General features: G+C 48.0%; 1 protein-coding gene across 2 annotated transcripts in view; it reads right to left on the bottom strand.

Moving 5' to 3' along the window:
- LOC122395316 (serine/threonine-protein phosphatase 4 regulatory subunit 1-like) overlaps positions 1–22,189 on the bottom strand; it is a 141,581-nt gene that overhangs the window by 100,747 nt on the left and 18,645 nt on the right. For both annotated transcript variants that reach the window (XM_043392761.1, XM_043392762.1), the window contains exon 2: positions 16,276–16,426. In XM_043392761.1, the coding sequence (XP_043248696.1) occupies positions 16,276–16,424 (149 nt within the window). In that variant the 5' untranslated portion in view covers positions 16,425–16,426. The remainder of the gene's footprint in view (positions 1–16,275; positions 16,427–22,189) is intronic.

Genomic DNA, 22,189 nt, shown 5'->3' with positions numbered 1-22,189 from the left:
ACGAACCGCGGCGCTAGGCCTGGTGTGCGCAACAGCGTGTAAATTTATCGTTCGACGACGCGTGGACGACAAATAGATGCGATCGGATAACGCGCCGTCGTATCGCCCGTTACGCATCGAGGTTCCTCCAATTCGTAGAATCCACGAACGTCGAACAAGGGTACATAATATTCGTGGATGTTATCGGCGCGACGGATCGTACGCGTCGCGCACCGTGCCGACCCCAGCTCTTGACATAGTTTCGAAACACCCTCGGGAGAAGGACTGCCACCGGTAATCGCGTGGGCGGTTGGCGCGAAACCGCGGATTAATTTAAAACCACCGAGACAGAAGAGAAAGAATCAGGAGGATCGCAAACGAACGAGGAGCTTAACGTCGAGTGGTTCTAGGTGGTTGATGGTGGTGAAGTAACCGAGGGATGAGAGTACGAGAATCGAGGGAGGAGGCGGAGGAGGAGGGGAGGGAGGAGAGAGGAAAAAAAGAAGGATAGGATCGGACAGGATGAAAGAGGAAAAGAGAGGAGGCAAGGCGGAGGCAGGGAGGCTTAAGCAGGGGGCAGCAGGTGATGCACCAGGTGGAGGACGACGGCGCGTGCGCCGTTTTGCCCCCCGCCTTCCGGTCACGTGCCCGAGCCTCAACCCCTCGCCCCCACCCATTCTCTCCGTACGACTCTCTTTCGTTTCTTTTTCTCTCCTCGCAGCGATAACTCGACACTTTAGATTTCTTAATACTTACGGTTCAACGGCGACGCGTTCTTCTTTCCGCACGACCGACCTCGTTGTTTCGATCCCCCGTTTCTCTTCGTCGACGCAATACGCGGCCGCGTACGTAACGATTTACTCGTTTCCGTAAATTAACGAAATGTAGGTCTCCGCTAACAGCCCTTTGATAATCATTGACAAATTAAAGAACGAGTGTCAATATACAAGCATAATAAAATACCTATAAATACCTGTAATACCTATACCCGGTTCAACGAGAACTGGCAGAAAATATAAACAGCTGCACGCGAACGACGCGTGATCGGACCAGGGCTGAAACGTAATGTCCAGATCCCTACATAGTAGTCCCTGAGCAGCGACGTTAGGTATACATAGGTATTTTATTTTCCACCATTATTGTATATTGACACTCGTTCTTCGATGAGAGACGACTTCCTCGCAGAACAGACCACCCCGATTTGTCCCGCGAGCGGCTCATTTATTACATCGGATCGAAAACATTTATGCATCTACGTCAACGAGCGAGTGAAGTCCGCCCGCCAGACTTAAATTTCATTAATTTTAAACATCCGCGACTACTTTTATATCCGATTTATTTTCGTATGTGCTTTCCATAGTCGCCGTGTTTAAAATTTTCATAAAGAAGCATTTCCCAAAGTGTGCTCCGCTGGGTCAAATCTATTTTTGTAAAATTATCGTTTCCGGTTGTAGCGAAGACATTTTTCAAAATTAGTACACATAAAAATAGGCTCGACCGTTGAACCTAAATATAATCTTTTTCCTATACCCAAACACCTTTTTAAAATACACTTCGTGCCATATATAAAACGTTGCCATACGACGGAGGTAAACGCGTACGCAAATTCTGCGAGCACGCGTACAAAATGTTTCCCATGCTAAGATGCATGTCACTTTTTGCTGCAACATTCTTGCAACGTGATGTGCACGCCGGAAGCCAACAGAATTATAATTCGGATTCGGTCGAATTCGGTGTAAGCGGATAAGAGTAGTTCTTTGTATACGGAACGCAGCACGAGGTTCGTAAAAGCGAGCCGGAGTTTAGATCAGTAATATTTGATTATTTTCTTGCGCCAAGCAATGACCAAAATATTTAGTTTGGATCGAACGAGTCTATTCGTGAAACAAGACTGAAATATTGTTCCTCAAAAAATTATATTTGTTGCAACTGACAAAAGAGAATTATTTATGAAGGAGGGACACCTCGATGAGCGTCTCTGCCAAATTTCCAAACTTTCCCAATTATTGTTTCATTCGGTCAAATCGTGTCGTCGTGGAGGATCGATGAAAGCACAACGAAGACATCGTGTTCGTTTGTCGCGCGAAGAAAGGAAAACATGTTTTCGCGACGGAGGAAAATTATTTACCCGGTTAAGTTCGGAGAAACACGGACGGCGAGCTACGCAGCGTTTTGCTTTATTTCGTACGAGCGCGTTGTTTTGCCCGCGTATATTTCGCCCCGAGTATCGTTCCCGGTTTTCGTTCGAGAGTTAGCGGAACCGACAGATGTCGGCTCGAAAAGAGAGAAAGGTAGGCCCGACAGATAGAGCAAGAGGTTGCGCAAGAGACGAAGAAGCTCTGCCCGTTCGGTACGACTGTCTGTACGGTGTCGATTATCTTTTGTATTTATTTGATCCGACTTTTATTGCTCCTTCCGATCCTCCTCTTCTGGCCGCGAAGGCACGAAGGGCGAACGAACGGACAGGAAGTCTGATAACCATCGACCCTTGCCGCCTGGCGCATTCAAGAACCGGAGTGCTCTGTTTCAGAGATCCCTTCTTTTAGGGATTCTCGCCACTTGCTGATTCCCGTTCACGGAGAGGAAAAATATTTGCCAGGCGCGCGGATAAAAATACACGCCCGAAATACAAAGTGGTAAAGGAGACGAAAAAATTTCTACAACTCTCGACGCGAACACGTAGTCGCGTTCGCCGCGAAGATTATGCAATCCTTTCGGGGAGATAAACACGTGGAAACAGGATCTACGGTAACGTGTCCTAAAATTCGTGGAATGCTTCGAGCTGCGTCGGATGAAATCTTTTTGTGCTTAGCTCGTGTCTAGTCGGCGACGAAAGAAAATACTTTTTCGAGATAGACGCCGCCGCGCGAGGCCACACGATTAGAATCGTTCTCCTCTGAAATTTTCTGAACGTAACCCCGCGAGATTCATTTTGCTTCCCGATAAAATCGACCGGTGGTAGTGTGTTTTTACCCCCCCTCCCGAGAATCCCATTCGGTCGCCGTGGAGTCTCCTCGCAACGCATCTGTCCCGTCCGAACATTATTCTTTTCCAGAAGGGGGTCGATAGGTCGAAAGTATCCTGGAAGAAGCCAACTCACCTTTTCGTGGCTTCTCGGGTAAATATACGCCCGTGTATACACTATTGGCGAGGCGCGTCCGTCTGCCCGGTGCACGGCCACGTGCCACGTGCGTGTCAGCTGCAATACGACGAGGAGTCGGGTTCTTCGCGAGACCCTGTGCACATGTGTGTGCGCATGTGTGTGCGAGCAAAGGAAGCTGTCTATGGCCGGGGCCCTCCTTTGGCGATTTTATCGAGAGAAAGAGACGACGGGGCACACGCCGCGACGGCGAAACGAGGAAAGGAGAACGCGCGGAAAGAAAGGAGGCTGACGACGGGGCCCCAAGACCAGCGTCTACGAAAAGTAGACGTACGAGGGTGAAACCCGGGCTACCTGCGCCTAATCTAAATTTTTTTCGATCCCGCCCGTAACGGAGCGCACGACCGCGACAATCGGGGGAGGAGGAACCGTCCGAGAAAAAGGTGCACAATGCTACGAAATCACTTCATCGAAAAGCCATGGGCAGATGCTACCCGCGAGGTGTGTGCAACACGAGGGACGCAGAGGTGGACGAAGGGAGGGGGATGTGCATCTCCGGACTCTACTCTTCCCCCCTCCGGCGCACGCTCGTGCGCCTCGAAACCGGGGGAAAAACGCATTAATTTTCCCTGTGCCGATAGCCTCCAACAGATGTCCACCGAAAGGGACACGATTCTCCGTCTGTGGCGGCGCACGTGCCACTTCCTTTTGATACTCGGAACCACCGGAGGTGTGCCGCGAAGGTACACACCGACGATCTATCAGGGCGTTAATTTCACGCAACGGGGACCGAGAGACGCTCTCGCAGAACGGCGAATTATTCTGAAAATCGTCGCAACGTAACAATTTTTTTTTTTTATAGTTAATTGGTAAACAATGCCTAATTAGAAAATTGATAAAGAGGTACAATTGTAAACGATGTAAAACAATGTGAACTACGAATAATGAGTTTTTGAATAAAGAAATTTTCGTTTCCTGAGAGTCAGTTTCTCCCCCCAAAAGGTCGTCGCTGTAAAAATATTCGTAGAAATAGTCTCGTTGAAATAGGTACGCGCTTCCTACGAAACGAGAAACGTACGTCCGATAAGGACACCGATGCCCGAAACTGTCGTCGACGCTACGTGATCCGCGTTCGACGCTTCCCGTTTAAGTGTAAAGTGTCGTTTCACGCAGGAAACAACCGGCCGCTGTAACGCACCGAATTATCATTTTATTCTCGTTCCGCCGCGATCCTGAGCGCGGAACAGCTGTCAGAACGTGCGCTGCGGCTCGTACGACGCAATTGATCGATCATGCGATATCGACTCGCGATGAGATAACGTACGGGGGGAAAAAAGAAGGACCGTACCTCCGGTTGTGTACCTTCGTGATGGTCAATGGGCATCGCGAGGCGCGTACCAAGTGTTTACGTTCCGCAACATCAATAAATGCAGTCGCGATATGTGTTTTCAAAACTATAGAAGCTATGAACAATTTACGAACAAACGTGTTCGTAGGGCAGTAGTCGAGACATTTTTTCCCCGAAAATAGATAGGATTTCGAGGGTACGTCTGTTGACCAAAAATGATTGTAACTGGTCCCCCTAGCTAAAAATAATTTTTCTAGAATGATCTAAAATTTTTTAATTTCGTCGAAAAATTTCTGTATTTAGGAATTTTTTTTCGACACTGCATAGGAATTCGAGGGTATGTCTATTCACAAAAAATGATTGTCACTGGCCCTGCTAGCTAAAAATAATTTTTTCAGAATGATTTGAAATTTTTTAATTTCGTCGAAAAATTTCTGCATTCAGGAATTTTTTTCTCGACACTGCATAGGAATTCGAGGGTATGTCTATTCACAAAAAATGATTGTAACTGGTCCCCCTAGCTAAAAATAATTTTTCTAGAATGATCTAAAATTTTTTAATTTCGTCGAAAAATTTCTGCATTTAGGAATTTTTTTCTCGACACTGCATAGGAATTCGAGGGTATGTCTATTAACCAAAAATGATTGTAATTGACCCCAGCAACTAACAATAATTTTTTTAGAACGATTTGAAATTTTTTAATTTCGCCCGAAAACTGTCAGCACGACCTGTCGATTTTTCTTAGAAATTCGTTTTTGATTTTGAATAAATTTGTTCGACGCTCTACGGAAATGTTTAATAATTTTTTATAGATATTCATGAGCCCTGCTTTATAAATTTCAATCGGTATGGTAGTCAGATTGGGCCACGAAACTCCATAAGGTGTAAGGTCTGCTCGTATACCTCGTCTGTGCCCGCAGGTTGAAGGAAGCTTCTCGTATCGTTGTCCGCGCTAAATATTGTCCGGATCCCCGGGTTTGGGGATCGTGGAAGGGTCGAGACCGCGGACGTCTGTTCCGTTCGAGTACCGTACATGTGCGTATCGAGGATAGAGAAGGAACAACGACAGAGAGAGAGAGAGAGAGAGAGAGAGAGACGAGCAAAAATCTAAGGAGGAAGGGAGGCGAAGGGAGGTCGAGAGGGCCCAAAGGAAACACATGCCAGGAAGGCTCGTGCCACGACGATCTAAGCCGTATCTCGTGAGGTTGCAGCTGCCCTGCACCACCGCCGCAAATTGCCTCTCCCCACCGTACTGCCACCCTTCTTGCCTGCCGGATAGCCGGGACACGAAGTCGGGGCACCGAGAGGGGCCTGGGCTTCCTTAAAGCGAGCCGAACACAGTCACAAGCTCCTAGCATCGGGTCTCTCGGAGCTTCGCGAGCCACCGTGGGGCCTTGCGTCGAGATACCGCCGATGGTGGGGGAAGCCTACGTGGAAGGGGACGGGAGGGGCCCGTGGGTCCTGACGCGCGGCGTGCTTCACACCTGGAGCTTCGCAAAGTACCCAGAAACGTTTGGTACCCTCTAGAATCCTGAAACCAGCTCGATTCGCGTTCCCATTTAAAATGTTGCGAAACCGTAACACCTATCCGGAGCTGATCGTTCCTGTACGAACTCGATTACCGAAAGTAGGGCCCAGCTTTGCGAATAAAATTGATAAACAAACCGCGAAAGAACTCGCGAAAAAAGTAAAAGTATTTTCGTCGAATCCGTTTTGGATGGAAAATCAATCGACAGTTACCACACGCGCGGTCGGTACGAGAACCCGCCGCGCTGATATATTTTGGCAACAGGGTAACGAGCGCAACGGGCGAGAAGGAGAAAGAAATTACGCGAGATGGAAGGAGAACCGGGCACGGCCGGTTGAACAAATTCGATCGTTGTCGGCCGTTTGACGGCTATTGGGCAGAGAGATATATTCAGTTACCGGGTTTAACACGAGCCGCGGCGTCGTAACACGATAACTGGTCGCTCTGTCGTGTTCCCCTAAGAGCCCACAGAGCGACGAGCACTAACGACTCTTTCGTATGATCAAATTTTCAACTATCGAATATTCATCGACGTCGAGAGAGAGAGGGGAGGAACGAGAGGACCCCCGTTCCTTTTGATACGGGTCCGGGGAGCTACATTCCACGTCGGGCAAACCCGTAACGCGTAAATCCCGCGGACACCGAAGGATATCACGCCGTTTAATGGGCCGTCCACCTGTTAATCGAACTTCGATGTTTCAATGAAATCCGATGAAAGGACGATTATGATAACGTTCGACGGTAAATACGCGAGGGCGTCGAAAGCGTTCCGGAAACCGAAGTTCGGAGCCAGAAGTTTAGCCCCCCCTCCACCACCCTCTCTCCACCTCCACGACCGTCTTTATTCCACGAAACTCTCCTTTACCTACGGGAGTGGCTCTCGAAGGGTACTTACGCCAGCTATTCGCCCTTCTTACAGGACTGTCGGCCGTGAGAGGTGCTGCAAACCCCGCCCTATCGCGCCTCAACGGAGGAAGAAGTAGCCGGGGGGTTATTGCCGGGGCCGATGTCATTTTCTCTCGGTGGCGAAAGGCTTGAGAGAAAAGTGGTGGCAGGAAGAGGTGAAGGAAGGCTAGAAGTGACTGCGGAGAAACACTTAGTCCCCGTCGCGTTTAATGTACGTCAAAGGGCTGTCGTTGTCGTCATCGGCCTTCTACTTCGTCGCTATTTAACGTTGTCCCTGCCGCTGAAGATGCCCTGGACGAGATAACCGATGAAAAACGCCGGCCCTAACAGCATCGGATGTTCTCGGGGGGGCCGAAGGAGGAGAAAAACCTCTTCCCGGTACGTCATCGACCCACCCCCTTCTCGTCGATAGAGACGCGAACGACAGGATTAAAAGGGCCAGCATTGGTCCTTTGACCAGCGAAATTAAATACGATTCATCGATCCTTCTAATAATATCGACGCTATTACGCTTCGAGCCCTCGCTCCTCGTGCTTAATTTTGGGAGACGATTAATCTTCAAAACTTATTCCGGGATCTCACTCGATTTGTATAATTTTGTTTTCAAACGGGGTTTAGAAGTCGAGAAATATTATACGTATTAATTAATACGACGAATCCCACCTGTTCCGTGAGACGTCGTACACCCCCGTATCACGATGGAACCACCGCCATGTTTTAATGTTTGCTTCACAAGCTGAGGCTCGAGACTTTCACTTTCCCTTTTCCAGCGCCAGACTCTACGATATTTCACTAATTTTCGTCTCGTTTTACTATATTTCTTCGAGAATATTGATTTTGTGAGAATATTTAAATTAAAGCATTTAGCAATATTAAATTTTAATACCGAACGATTACGTATCGAATTATCGAGTGTTTCTATTTCTCTATTTTCCAATCTGGTCCCCAGTTACTAAATCCGCTATTCTTTTGGCGGAGCCCGTGATCGCGTCCCCGGCGGAGGATCGCGAGATCGCAAGAAGAAAAGGACGTCCTCCAAAATATGTTCGAGATGGGTTTTAACCGTCTCATATAAGAAAGTATCTCCGTCGAATGGGGTCACGTACCTTTGAATCTTTTCAAATGCATGGCCGGATACGTATCCGTAGATCTCTCCAGCGAACCTTACGTGCCGGATATTTCCGCCCTGACTATTTTACCCCGGATCGCTCCAGTTCCGTGAACACGTAGTTTCATGCAACTTTATGCGCTCTGCTCGGTTATATTTATGCCATGCTTCTCACTTTGCATGCCGCTCGAGGTGAATGGAAACGGCGCAACGTATGCGCCTCTTCGCAAATCCCCAATAAAGAACGATAACCGTATCGTTTCTCCTCCATTTTGATCCTCGATGTTAACGATTATCGGCGTCCCGTTCGTTCGAACGCATCCCATATACAGGGTGTCGCGTTTAAACGCGAAACGGTGGAGTACCCCTTAAGGCGGTGGAGTCATTAGAAAATGTTTTATGTTGTATGTATGGGTTACGTGTAATATTATTACCACGTTTGCAGAGTCTTGGCAGTTAATTCTTGTATGATCTTTCACATAACACAGTAACGAAAAAATACGGTAAAGTATCATTAGAAAAATGATAAACCTTTAGCTCGTTGCGAAGACGCCCGTTGGATGAAATTCCCGACGCGAACGAGGGAGACCCCCGATCCACGGGTTTCTCTGGTTCGCGACGAAACGGGGTGGCCGGAGGTGAAGAGAAAATCGGAAACGTCGCCGCGAGAACGCCCTTCGAAATGGTCGTTACCGGGGGGCCCTGCTGATTATCTCAGGGCGGACGTCATTTCCGCGTGGGCGTATGCCTCCAGGGGGCGAACGGAGAATCGAGGGGGTCCTCTCCGACACCCCCCTTCTGCCATTTCAGAATCAGACTCGTCGATTGCCAGAGACACCGACAGCTGGGGTGGATTTTTGAAATTCCAGGTGGTGCCTATTTCCTACGGTTCATCCGGCGGAATTTCATCGATCGCGGGGTTCCCGCGACATTGACATTGGACACCTCGACCATTTTGCGAACGATAAATACGCGACGATAATCACGGTTTCGTGGAGTTGGGTTTCCAAGAGCCCGTTTCGACGCCTCTGTCTCCGAGGCATCGGTCGTCGATCGCTACAACATTTTTCTCCCCCTTACTCCCCACCCCTCGTACGCCCAGTCGGTCGATGGGCGCCCCTGAAGCGGCACCCAGAGGGTGCATCGGAATCGTAGAGGTTCGGAGGGTAACAAACGCGAGTAAAATGGATAAAGGCTACACCTGGCCTCCGGATGGTCGACGGCGGCACGCGCTGCTCTCTCCCTCTCCTTTCTCTCTCTGCAGATAGGTCTCGTTTTCCCCCCCAAATGTACACACCTGCCCCTTACTGACACGCATGCAACGTCGTTACGAACGTGAGCTGCGAGGATCGTAAATGCACACGGATTACTCCCGGCGATGCCCACTGGTATGGAGGATAGAAACAGAAAGTGGAACAGCGAGAGGGAGCGAGACGAGAGAGACAGTACCGCAACTAGAACACGGTTGGCCCGCTGCACGTTCCGACCGCGCCGTTCTCTACGATCTCTACGCGCCTGGTGAATAAACTTTGCCCGAAGAAAGCGTCCTCGAGCTTAACAATTCATCCTTAAACTCTATATGAACGAAAGATAGTCTCTGGAAACGTATAAATTATCGTTCGTTTTTGGTTACAATGATCGTCAATTATTTATTTACGGGGCAAGGGGGAAAAAATCGCACAAAACTATCAAATTACGAAAAGACACAGAGTGTCAAAGATCGTTTCCCAATAAAAAATATAACGGTGGTTCTTTGAAGAAAACGACGACGTTCGAACATTCAGTTTCTTAAATCGATCCTTGAGGATTGCAAGAAATGAATCGTCGAAACAGGGGACGTTCTACATTTTTTTTCCTCTTTCATTGTCGACGAGTACTACCTCGAAGGAATTAAGTAATAAACGACACGAAATTTACAATACGATACTCTGGCTTTCATCAGCGACGCAGGAAAAGCTGCGGGGCGAGAGAAAGGGCGGGAAAGGGGGGGGCGGAAAGCCTAAAAGCCGGCTGCCGCAAACGACGACACTGTTCTCGGGTAGCTGTTTCTGTTGCTCGCCGCTTCTGTTTGCAGCCTTCTCTGCCCCGCGAACTTTGCCATTTCAACGATGCACCCTTAATCCCTTTTCCGTTAGCGCGACGCCCGAAGAAGTTGACGTCTACGCCGCCCCCTTTGAAACTTGCCGCCGGTAACTTCGACGCTGCGCCGGTGTACCTTCCCGCGGAACAATTTCGAGATTGTCCCGGGCCCGGAACTTGGACGAGACACGGCGAAAAAAAAACGAAACGCGCGTACAAAGAGAACGGGACTCTCGTCGGTCGACGTAAATTTCCCACCGGCGGGGAAATCTGTCGATAACTGCGCGTTACAAAGGCCAACGTAATTTCTCTGCCGGTTCGTGGATTCCGTGTTACATCCGGTGCCGGTTTCCTCGACGAAACGCAAAGTTCCGCGACGATGCGGCGCGACCGGCTGTGTCCCCGGCGCGGAACAACGTGCAGACGGGGGGGGGCAACGGTGGCGTGTGTAATTGGCGGGGGACCACATTATTAAAAGTTTCCACGCTGGGCGTGGACCTGATCGCCTCTCGACGCGCGACAGTCCCGAGTTTTCGAGGTCCCCGGGGCACGGTTCCTAATGAGGTGAGGGACCCTTTAATGACCATTTTCCGCGGCAGATGCTGGAATATCGTGACGTCAATCGATCGAGCGCGCTGCCACACGGACGTTGCCTCGTCCCAGAAGCTAACACGGAGACGAACCGAGCGCGGCGAAAGAAGAAAGGAACGCCGGGAACGTGAAACGGGGCAGGAAGGAAGAATAAGACGGGCAGATGGTCATAGGGCGAAGGGCACGTGCCCTAGACACCGGCTTCACGATTTCTTTTTTGCCCCCGGAACTTGGACGCGGATAATTAGCGATCCTGCCGACCGATAAAACGCTCCATACGGCCCCTGGCGAACGATTTTCTTTATTTTCTACCATTTTCTACCACGAAACTTTCCTTTGACGGGGAATTATTTATCTTGCTCTATTTGTGCCGGAGTTTTCCTTCTATTCGATACGTTTTCTCGGGTCAGACCGTTCGAAACGCGAGGAACGGAGTCGTTAAGCGTTTAACGATCGCGCGGAATAAACTGGTATCTTCAAAACTTCTTTTTCTCCCCTTGCCGGCGACCGTTGCAGTCGCGCCGAAGATTCCACCCTTAACGCGCGTTCGCGAACAACGGGGTCCAATATATTCGAGGATCGCGGGTTAACGTCACGAGCATTGCCGGTCGACCAGCCTTCGTTTTAATATCTAATATTTACTGACAGTTACGCGTGTTATATCGACGGTACGTTGTCAATATCGGCTCTCCCGCCATCGAACGCGCCGCGATATTTGCGCAATATCACCTTTCAACGTTGAAATTCTCGCTGCGTTATTGCTTTTGTTTTTTTTTCTTTTTTTTTTTAAATTCGCCTCTCTTTTACGTTGGAAATACATTGTTTACGCTTAAACAGCGACGCCAATATCGCCGGTAATGGTCATTTATTCTTTTCGTTCGCTCCGAGAAACGTATTATCGGCGCAAAAACGATCAGCATCGGAGAGTCGCGATAAAAATAATGTTTAACGCAAGACTGCAACGATTCGACCGGCGTAGGAAATAATAAATTTATTTGAATTTCGATGAACCGGATTGTTATCGATGTTAATACGCATGCAACGAGTCGACACAAGCGATCAAAATATTTTTATCGTCGATGTTTGGATCTCTGGACCTTTTTAAATCGCAATTTTATCTTTAAAAATATGTATATTCATAAACTGTTTAACGATAATATGCTTTATTTGCTCGTTATTCTAATTTTTAAGCAACGAGTCACCGACGAACGGTCCTCTATTTTTGGTTCGTTGTTGATAATTTTTATTTAACGAAGAATTTTGCTATCGTTGGCGTAAAACGCGCGTCAGAGATTCCTTGTAAACCGTTTCGCGATAAGTTTTCTAATTAGGGTTTTACGAATTTACATACGAGGCTGAAAAGCGTGGTAGACACGGGATCCCACGTGACGCGATCCTGACTGGATCAAAGTGCACGCACAGCCGACCATAACGTAGCGTAAGATGATGCAACGACCACGGTGTGCATTTTTATCGAGCAACGTATCAAGTCGTTGAAAGAATTTCCTTCTGTGCTCGCTCCCCTCGCGCACCAACAACTTGGTTACTGTGTTACTCGTTCTGATCAATCTTGGGGTTGCAACGAGAAATTTGCAACAACCAAATCATCGAAAAAAGGAAAAAATTTGATATCAAGTTGGGTTTGGAGAACCATATTTTTTAACAAGAAGTACGGTGTATATTTACGAATATATACGAGTGGATTTTATATGACACTACGCAGGATTTAACAACCCCCCAGAGTCCTCGCATAAATCTGGCAATTTACCGGTTTTAAGCTGAGAAAAAAAATTGAGAAACTTAAAAACGGTTGATAAACGAGAAAGTGCAACAAAGAGAATTTGGAAAGAAGTTTGCAGTGATTAATCCTTAGACACTTCTACACTTTTAAAACTTGCTGTATCTTTGCTCGAAGTTGCAATAAAAAATCCCTGAAAGAAGTTGCACGAGGGATCTAAATACGCCGGAATCTACAATTCCTCCGGATTCTTTTCGTCGTCCTAATAACCCACGGGGTAGCTGATACGTCCATTTTTCAAGTCCTCTAAACCAAATCACGAAATTACCTGAACGTAAATCGAAATCGCAAATACCCGTGGTAATACCCTAATCCCGGTTTATTGGGCCCTCTTTCACCCCCCCTCGTGTGCCGTCCGTGTGTGTGCAAGTTTCATGTATAGAATGCTGGAGCGAGCAGCGACGCCGATGAAAAAGCGCAGGATGACAATCGGAAAATTGTGCCATCTGGTCGAAGGCTGCGTTCACACCGAACAATGTCCGCATTATCTGTTCTCCGCAGCGCCAGAAGAGGCATGACGTGGCCAATGCTCGGGCCACGCCAGACAAATCGACTAGTCATTGGATGACTGAGCATCCACGAATCTAGTTCTCGCGATTCGACGCGAAAAATTCGTGCATTATCACAACCTTACTTCTCTATTTACGAAACAGTTTGTTTTTTTAAGCATTACCCAATTAGAAAACCGACAGAGTTACACAGTAATAATAATTAATAATGTCATCCATGCTAATACTACACACCGCCCAATGATGCTTAACCTCTTCACGGCCTTGGCCACATATGTGGATATTTAGTTTTTTATTTTTTATAATTATAGTCACTGTCAATAATAGACCCAAAAAAAGAAGAAAAAATCGTCCCTCAATCGATTCGTAAGAAACAATTTTCTTTTCGTTTACAACGAATTATTATTGCAGTGTACGAATAGGAGTAATCGTACGTTTAAACGATTTCAAGTCGATGAAACGGTAAAAAATAGTCGGAGAATACGTGTGGCAAACGTTTGCTTGGATTCGTAGATATTTCGAGGGTTCGCCGCTAACGATTTTCCGGGGCTTTAAAATGATGGAGTGGTCTGTCTTGACTACGGTTGAAAAAAAAAAGGGGGAAAAGAAAAAAAGCGACACAGAAATTTGTCGAAATATCGGAACTCGTTAAAACGTCTCGCCCACACGGTTTGGTCCGCTCCCGACGAGTCGTGTCGTCGACGACACCGTCGTCTAGACTCATTGCAGACGTGACCTAAGGTCCAGATTAATTTTAGCAGTATTTTGTTCCGTCCGTCTCGTGTTGTACAGCCGGCTGAACCCATCGGCTCGCTCGGAACCCGTCGGTATTCCAGAATATTTCGCACGTGCATGACGTCTTTCGCAGAAACGCATCGTGGCGCCAAAAGCATCGCGGCGACCACCACTTTTCGCAGACATTTACCCCCCTTTACATTGTAACTCTCCGAAACATCGATCGATTACATTATCACAAACTTCTGTGGCAGAATTTTATACAATAATAAATAAATAATCTACTCTAAAAGATACCCAAAGAATTTTTAAACAATCAGTACCAGAATTAATTTAACGTCTGGCTTTTATTAGATTTTCGAGAACCGGTAATGGAAATTTGTCTGAACCGATCCAAAGAATTCTCGAGCACCGATTGCTAATTGCGTCCTGGTGGATTGTCTCCGGCGGGTAATCGGAAACCGTGCACACGGTTACGAAACACGGCTTTAATTACACGGTTTGGGTGTGATCTTGGCACCCGCGAAAAGGCCAAAGCGGCCCACGAAACTGGTCCAGAACGGTTCGAGCGAGTCGATCAAAGGATTCGACTTTCGTCGATAACGCGCGACGTCCAAGAATAAAGTTCGCGGGTAATTTGAATTACCGGTTGCATCCTCTCGCCGTGAAGCAGATCGTTTCGATTCGACCGTAGAAACTGTGTTTCGCGCGGTGGGATCAAGATCAAGTTGAATCGTACCAGGACTAGAAACACACATACTCTCCTTTCTTTCGCTACGGGGCTTTCGCGATGCATAAATCAGCTACGTCAATTAAGAAATCTAGATTCGTTTCTCATTTATTCGCTACGTTTATCGAATTGTGCGCGAAAAAGCAGTTCATCTCGATAGTCGCGAGAATTCGAGAAGTTCGTACCGCGATCGATAGCAGGATCGACCGAAGACGGAATCGGTCTGAAAACCGACGTTAAATTTCGCTGGTACGGTCTGTTTAACCGCGACCATAGGTGCACCTATGTTCGTTCCAAAGTTCGCTCATCCGAGACGAGACCAAGGGGGAGGGGTTAGAGAGAGGGAGAGAGAGAGAAATTGGGGTAGAGTGGGAAAGAGAGGGAAATCGCGAAGAATAAAGGAGAAGGAAAGGGAAGAGCCAAGGGAACGAGAAAGGAGAGAGAAGCCGAATGACGTTGACCTCAAACGAGGCGCCTGGCAGTTGGACGGTGCAGGAAGGGAGGACGCGACGCCGCGCGCCGCGACGCTGACGCACCGTGTATATTTGGCTAGGGTCCGCCACGTCCGATCGTAGTAGTTCTTTCCGCGGTAGGTAATCTCGAACGACTACTATTCTCGATATCCTCTCCCCCGTCGTAACGTCGCGGACCGTTTTCTGGCTACAGGTTTAATCTTTCCGATGGAACAGACGCGCTGAACGATTAGATTCTTTCGGATCGTTTCTCCCGGACGTCATACGGTCTCGAAATTACCCCTACCCGGAACAAGAACGTAGACAGGTTCTAATAATTTACAAGGCACACGATGTTTCTTCTGAAAAATTTCGCAAACTACAACAGAAGCGCGTATTCGCGTTAAAATTCTGTTTTTCTTTGGAATATATGAGTTTTGTAAAATTAACGCATCTTGTAATCTTAATAGAGTAAAGACGCATTCGTTTGGTAATAAATATTATATTAGACGAGAATAGATCGCAAAGAGACCTGGTCTTTTCGTTACGCCGCTGTCAGGGACAATTCTAACGGATGCGATTTTCTTCTGTCGCGAATGAATTCGCTACCGGCGTTCGACTACGGGAACAAAGTGTACGCGAATGTAAAACGCGAGGGGAGGAAAAACGGGTGGCGAACGTCTCGACCCGAAAGTTCGGGGTGACTAGGCGCGGAGAGAAGAAGTCGAGGGTTGGTAAGCAACGCCCGAGACTCGTTGTACGCAGAAGAAACAGCGACCGTCGACTACCGGCGCTTCGAGAATTTATGGACGGGTCCCATTCGGCACGGCGCATCCGCCCGGGGTTTGCCGCTCAGAAAAAGTCAAACCTGCACGAGAGGACTTCGGCATTACATTGTATACCGAGGACGCAACCGAAAGAGATTTTTCTTTTTCTTGGTATGGAAATCAGCCGGCGGGTTTCTTTCATCCGGCGAAGCTTATTCAATGTCTGGTTACGCGCACGTCATATTTTCCTCTTATCTTCTTGCCGATGCCAACGGGTTGATCGTTCGAATAATTTTTCAGCCTTTTCCCTTAAACGCAATTCCCCCCGCTCTTATTTCGTTCGTTTCGCGGAGACGTCGAGTGTTCTCCAAAGGACGCGTAACCCTACCCTGTCTCGTGTTTGGATAATACGAATCGAATGAAAGCACCGGGAGGACTCGAAAACTCGAGGTAAAAAAAAGGATTTACCGACGCAGGCCGGATAATAATTTTTTCGATGTCCTTTCCATGCAGTTCGACTGTGTCCCTTTCGGTTTTCTGTTATACGGCCACACTCTTGAATTTTTCCGTATACATGCAAAGAGGAGGCGAAGCGATGCGAGTATACTCGTCGAAAAAGGGGGATGAAGAAAGGGCAACACTCACCGAGTGTAGTTGGTGTCCGACGTTAGGTAGCGTTGCAATTTGAGAAACTGCTCGTCCCTTTCATCCTTCTCGTCGTTCTCTTCGATATTGCCCGTACCGGTGCTGGGTGCGTCGGGTCTCAAAGTACAATCGACGCCGTCGATCTCCATAGCTGCGCACACAAAGTTACGGATCGTATTCATTAAACCGCGATCGCATCGTTAACGCGCGCGCTGGAAAAAAAAGAAACAATATATACGGATCTCCCGTCGCTGGTGAGACATCCGAGAAACCTTTGTCCCGCCAGATAGAAGACAGTTAACCCTTCCGCGTTGCGCAAGTTACTAAACTATTAATATACCGTGCCTCGGGGAAAGGTCAAGTTAATGTCGTTTGAAGCGGTTTGCTCGAATCTAGTTGTTCCCCGGTCGAGCCAATCGTGAATTCCCTCTGTTTCCGCGGCTGCAATTTCCCTGTATCCGAAGCATGGGCGCTCGAAAGAAGGTTTCCGTGTCTAACTAGCGTGTCCGTAACGACTCGCGACAAGAGCAAGAAAGAGGCTCAAAGGAGACGGGCATAACCGGGGCTTTTAAAGCGAGCGGTTACCGCTTCTAAGTCTGCCCGTGGCTGCCTCCTCGTTTCCCATCTTCGCGGCGACGCGAGTTTCCCTCGATTTCTCTCTTTTCGTCGTTTCGTCGCGAGCGAGACTCCTCGGATTTTCCGCGGGGACAATTATTTTTCTCGACTTTCTCGCCGACAGGGGGGGGGGCTCGATACGCGCCGGAAAATTAACTTCCGCCAGTGATTTCGACGAGAAATGAATATTATCCCCGGTTTTCTTACGTTCTCGGGGTTCTCGAGACGGGAACGAGAATTATCTCGACCGCGGGGCGGCAAAACGATAATTTATAAGAGATTCGCGGGGCACTCTCTCGCGGTCTCACCCGAGACATTTTTCCCAGCATTCTTAGTCGGCGGGGAACAAGGGGGAGAGAAGGGAAGGGAGAGATTCTAGATGCCGGCCACTCCTGCGGCGCGCGAGCCACGGAAGAGCAAGAAGAGCCCCCCCGTCGGAGGGAGGGAGAGAGAGGAAGGCTTAGAAAGAAAGCAACATATCGATCTCGCGAGGAGACTTCCGTCTGTCCGATTCTAGGCTCTCTTTTATCGTGACGCTCGATCGGATCGACCGTTCCGCCGACGAGCCCTTCTATCTGGAACAAGCACAGCGGCCCACCCTCTTCGGAGACCACCCTTTCTCGCCGTCCGGCCTAGTACAGCCCCCTCTATCGGTCCGCCGGCATCGCCGCGTGGGAGGTAGGGGCTGGGCTCCAGAAACTCATTTGAATCACGTGGAACGACGAGTCAAGTGTAGCCATACTACGCGTTACGCCGACGCGTATTTCCCTGCTACTACGTAGTTACCGTTTCCTTTCTCTCTCTCTTTCCTAGCCTCCCACCCTCGCCGACGGGTCCGCATTTCTGGATATTTATTGATTTCGACGGCCGCGTAACCGTGTCGTCGCGACACGCGTTCCGTTGCCCGCCACGACCTTCGATTCTTTCGTTCCTCCTCCCCCCTCCCTTCCCCAAACCGGAGTCACCGTTTCCGTTCCCGAGAAACGGTCCACCGGGTGTTCCGTTCGCGATGTCTACGGCCTTCAAAAAAATTTCTCTCTCTCTCTGTCTCTCTGGTTCGTAATGGATAGCGGGATTGGGCGGCAAACGGCGACGGCCGCGATTACCGAGGGGTGGCCACGGGGATGAAGATGGTGGAACAGAGGAGGAAAGAGACAGAACCAGCGAGAGGGGGCGAGAAATGGAAGGAGAACGATAGAGGGAGAGTGTGGAGAGAGCAGAGGGGCGTGGCAAGATGAATGATCGCAAGACGCGGGAGTATTGATCCCGGGGACTGTACTCTGACTGTTTCTCTCTTTCGCTCCGCATCTCTCTCTTCGGCATATATACGCGTACTCCCTCTACGGTTCGCCAACGTTCTCCTCTCTCTTTCCTCGCGCCCTCTTCCGCCGTTCCTCCGCATTCCGTCTCTCTCGTCGTCGGAGCTTCGCACCCCTGTACCGGGTGGCGCGCCGGTTGGGTTCAGGGTCATGCGTGCACCCCTTTCGCCCGTGTCGGTTCCTTCCTTCCTTCCTTCCATTTCGGAGGGAGAGAGGTTGTTCCCCGGCGTCTGGATCGAAGTCGAAGAACCCAGAGGAGATCCTTCCTCTCTCGCCCCGATACACGCGAACGGTCGCCGACCAGTTCCGCCGACTGCGACGAGAGATCAACGACATTTTGGGCGCCCGTTGCTCCCGCCGTTGCCGCCTCTGCCCGTAGGGGAAACGGATAAACGCTGATCTCTCGGTCTTTTCGAACCGTTCCAACGACACCCAGATCCGAAAACAATCCCCTATTCGAAAGATTCTGCGAGTACGCTTGATGTCGTCGCTACATTGTAAGTCGACGCGGTAACGTGACTTCTTCGGAGGCTCGAGAACCGTTCCAGGACGCGGACTGATTATAAAGGTGTCGGTCGTCTTTGGCGAAGTCGGCGCGACAGCGTAAGCGGCGAATAAGACGAAAATCAAGGATACTAATTTGTTGACTGAGGCCTCGTTGAAAAGTTATAGAAGCATTTCCGGTCACACAGCATATTTTCAGTAAAGAATTTTTTTCCTCGATAGTGGGTAAGATTTTGAGAGTATGTCTATTCACCAAAAATGATTGTAATTGACCCTTGTAACCGAAAATAATTTTTCTAGAACGATTTGAAATTTTTTAATTTTGTCGAAAAATTTGTTCACCTACTCGAATTTTTTTCTCGAAAGTGGGTAAGATTTCGGGGGTATGCCTATTCACCAAAAATGATTGTACTTGACCCCCAAAGCCAAAAATAATTTTTTTAGAGTGATTTGAAATTTTTTAATTTCGTCGAAAAATTTCTGCATTCAGGAATTTTTTTCTCGGAACTGCATAGGAATTCGAAGGTATGTCTATTCACCAAAAATGATTGTAATCGATCCCCCTAGACAAAAATAATTTTTTCAGAATGATTTGAAATTTTTTAATTTCGTCGAAAAATTTCTGTATTTAGGAATTTTTTTCTCGACACTGCATAGGAATTCGAAGGTTTGTCTATTCACAAAAAATGATTGTAATCGATCCCCCTAGCTAAAAATAATTTTTTTAGAATGATTTGAAATTTTTTAATTTAGTTTTTTAATAACTTTTTAAGCCTTAGTCAATAAATTGATATGCTTGAATTTCGTCTTATTTTGGGCTATAGGATCTCCCATTAAAATTTTCCCCACACTGTTATATTGATTCACAAAACAATAGCAAAAGTGTATCTATTGATCACTTTATGGATGACGAAAGTATCAGCACACTCGAATAAAAACAATTCAAGATGGCTTGGAATTAAATATTAATATCTAGTTGGTCCTCCGTTCCTTTTGAAGACCTCCTTTAATCGTTTGGGCATTGAATTGGGCGTCGTCCCACGAGATCGCGTACGCGCAACCATCTTTCCCCATTTTCCGTACGGGATCAGAAATATCGCGAAAATCTGGAATCGTTGGCCGGTCGATTAACGGCGTAGTCGCCCGCCACGGCATCCGACGATATTAATAACCGAAGCACGGACCCCCGGGGTTGGAAACGAGCGCGACAGACGTGACAGTCCCACGAAAAGTAATTACTACCCTCTTGTTCCGCGCTTAATGCCGTCTGGAATAACATTCCGCGCGCCGGTTGACACATTTTAAAAACTACGCGACGCTTTAATCGTTAAACGGTCCCGTCTACGAAAAATTTTCACGGCGAGGAAGTTCAGGCGAGGCAACGAAGGAACGTTTCTCGTTGTAATTGGCGGCAATTTCTGGGGCGAGCACGGACGCCTCGAGGAGGCCTCGCGTAATCCGGGCAGGCATTGCGTGAAACGCACCGAGTGTCGGGACACAATGTATCGTAATAACAGGTGGCACGACGCGACACGACGTAATGATAGGTTAACGAGGCGAACCGATCGGTGCCGCTCGTTAGAAAATTTCCGCGACGTTCGTTTGTTTTGACGCGCGTCTGTCCGACGCGACGATCGAACGACGAGAGGCTCGATTACCGAGGCTAGGCTTTCCACGATTGATCCCCGCTCCGATACCCGTAAATCTTCGCCGTTCCGAGTGTATACAGAGTGTAACGACTCGATGCGCGGTGCAACCTAGTATACAAGGTAAACGGCGTGCCGCGGTCTTTTATGATTTATAATTCATGCACCGTGTAAGGTGAGCTCCGATACCGGGCCCTCGCTCCGAGACATTAACGAGGAGTAAGTACAGTGGCGCTACGAACACCGGGGGAAAAAAGATACGCGCAAAGTAGGTTGCCGTACGAATTATTCAGATTCGCTTGTAAAACAGGTGCTGCGATACGTGATGCGTTCGAGGAAACCGACTTCTTTCATCGACAGATAAATATTCCTTCGAGGGAACGTACGTGAGAATAAAGTTTGCTGTACGTTTATTTGTTGGAACAGTAATTGCTATCAACGAGAATAAATCTACAAGCGTCGTATCGTTCGACTCTACAGAACCGTTTCGATGGTTCTCTCTCAACGTACTAGTTTATATATTTAAGAAAATAAGGACAATATTGTGACAGCCGTTGCTGTAAACGCACGCTCGATAGTAGGGAAGTTAGATATCGCTGAAACGATCTTGGTCGAAGTTGTGCCTTTTAGGGTTTCCAGGGCCCCCGCTTCCACTTCCGGTCTGGGAGCTACTAATCGTTCTCTGTCAGAACTGTGTCAACGTGTACGCGTACTAGTACGAATTTATATATTCATCAAAAATGTTATGTATTCATAGTTCTACAAACCTACAGATATTATATAAACAAATTCTAGCCTGACAGAATTGATAATCAACAAGTCGGAAATAGTCGAAGGGACACCGTACGAGGCTACTTCTTTCCAAGCAAATGAAACTCGATCGAGTCGAAACTTTGTCGGTAGTTATAAATAGAAAGTACGTAGAATGGTGAGTAAAAATAGATATCTTTACGTTTGCATCAATTAAATCGATCAGTGTCTAACTGCAGGAGTACCCCCAGCGTTTCGGTTTCCCACGATCGCCGATCGCGTAATCGAGTTTCGCGGTGACGTCTGCGCCCGACGAGAATATTGGTCGAAAGATACACGCGGTGGTCCTATTCGCGTACACCGTTCGATGAATATTTATGTCGTCGCATTTCGAGGGCGTAGAACGTCCGAAATAAGACAGATACGACAATGATGTAACGCTATATCAGTGGTATTACATAACGACAATTTTCCACGCTCGTTAAGATAACCGGACCATTAACGATCCGCCGGGGCACGACGGAACAATGAACGCGAATTATTTCTGTACCGAAAGGACGGAAAAAAATGTATCGGTGTAAAATCGCACAATCGCGATAACGCGAACGATAGACGCGTTTTAATTACGTTTACGAGAATAGCGGAGCCGGCATTCAGCGCGAAAGTAGCGGAAAATGATCGCGAGGATACGTCTGACGCGCGTTTTGGACCACCTATGATCATTTATAGGAGCTACGAGAATAACCGCCGGGTTTCCACGAACCCGGAGGAGGCGGAACAAACGGTGGAAAAATCGAAAACGTACGCAAGCTGTCTCTGCAACTTTTACGTCTATTAATAGTCGTCGTCGATACAAAGTAATTGATCGAATTTGCTAACTGATTGGCAAGTGAAGAAACGGGTCTTTTCCCTCTCGCATTAATGCTTTCGTGTAAATTACGTCCCGGAATAATCTGAATTAAAAAAAAGAAAAAAAACGAGAACGATCTACGTTCGTGGTGTTTACGCTAATTTCGCGGCAACAGTTTCTCGTTTCAGGAATTTAACAACGCCGCGATCAGCTTGAATTTTTCGTAGAAA

Source organism: Colletes gigas, unplaced genomic scaffold (assembly GCF_013123115.1).
Source record: "Colletes gigas isolate AHSC1104 unplaced genomic scaffold, ASM1312311v1 Colletes_gigas_Sc00005, whole genome shotgun sequence".
In the NCBI taxonomy this organism is placed as follows: Eukaryota; Metazoa; Arthropoda; class Insecta; order Hymenoptera; family Colletidae; genus Colletes; species Colletes gigas.
Note: the sequence above shows the minus strand (reverse complement) of the source record. Positions and strands in the feature narration are given on the sequence as shown.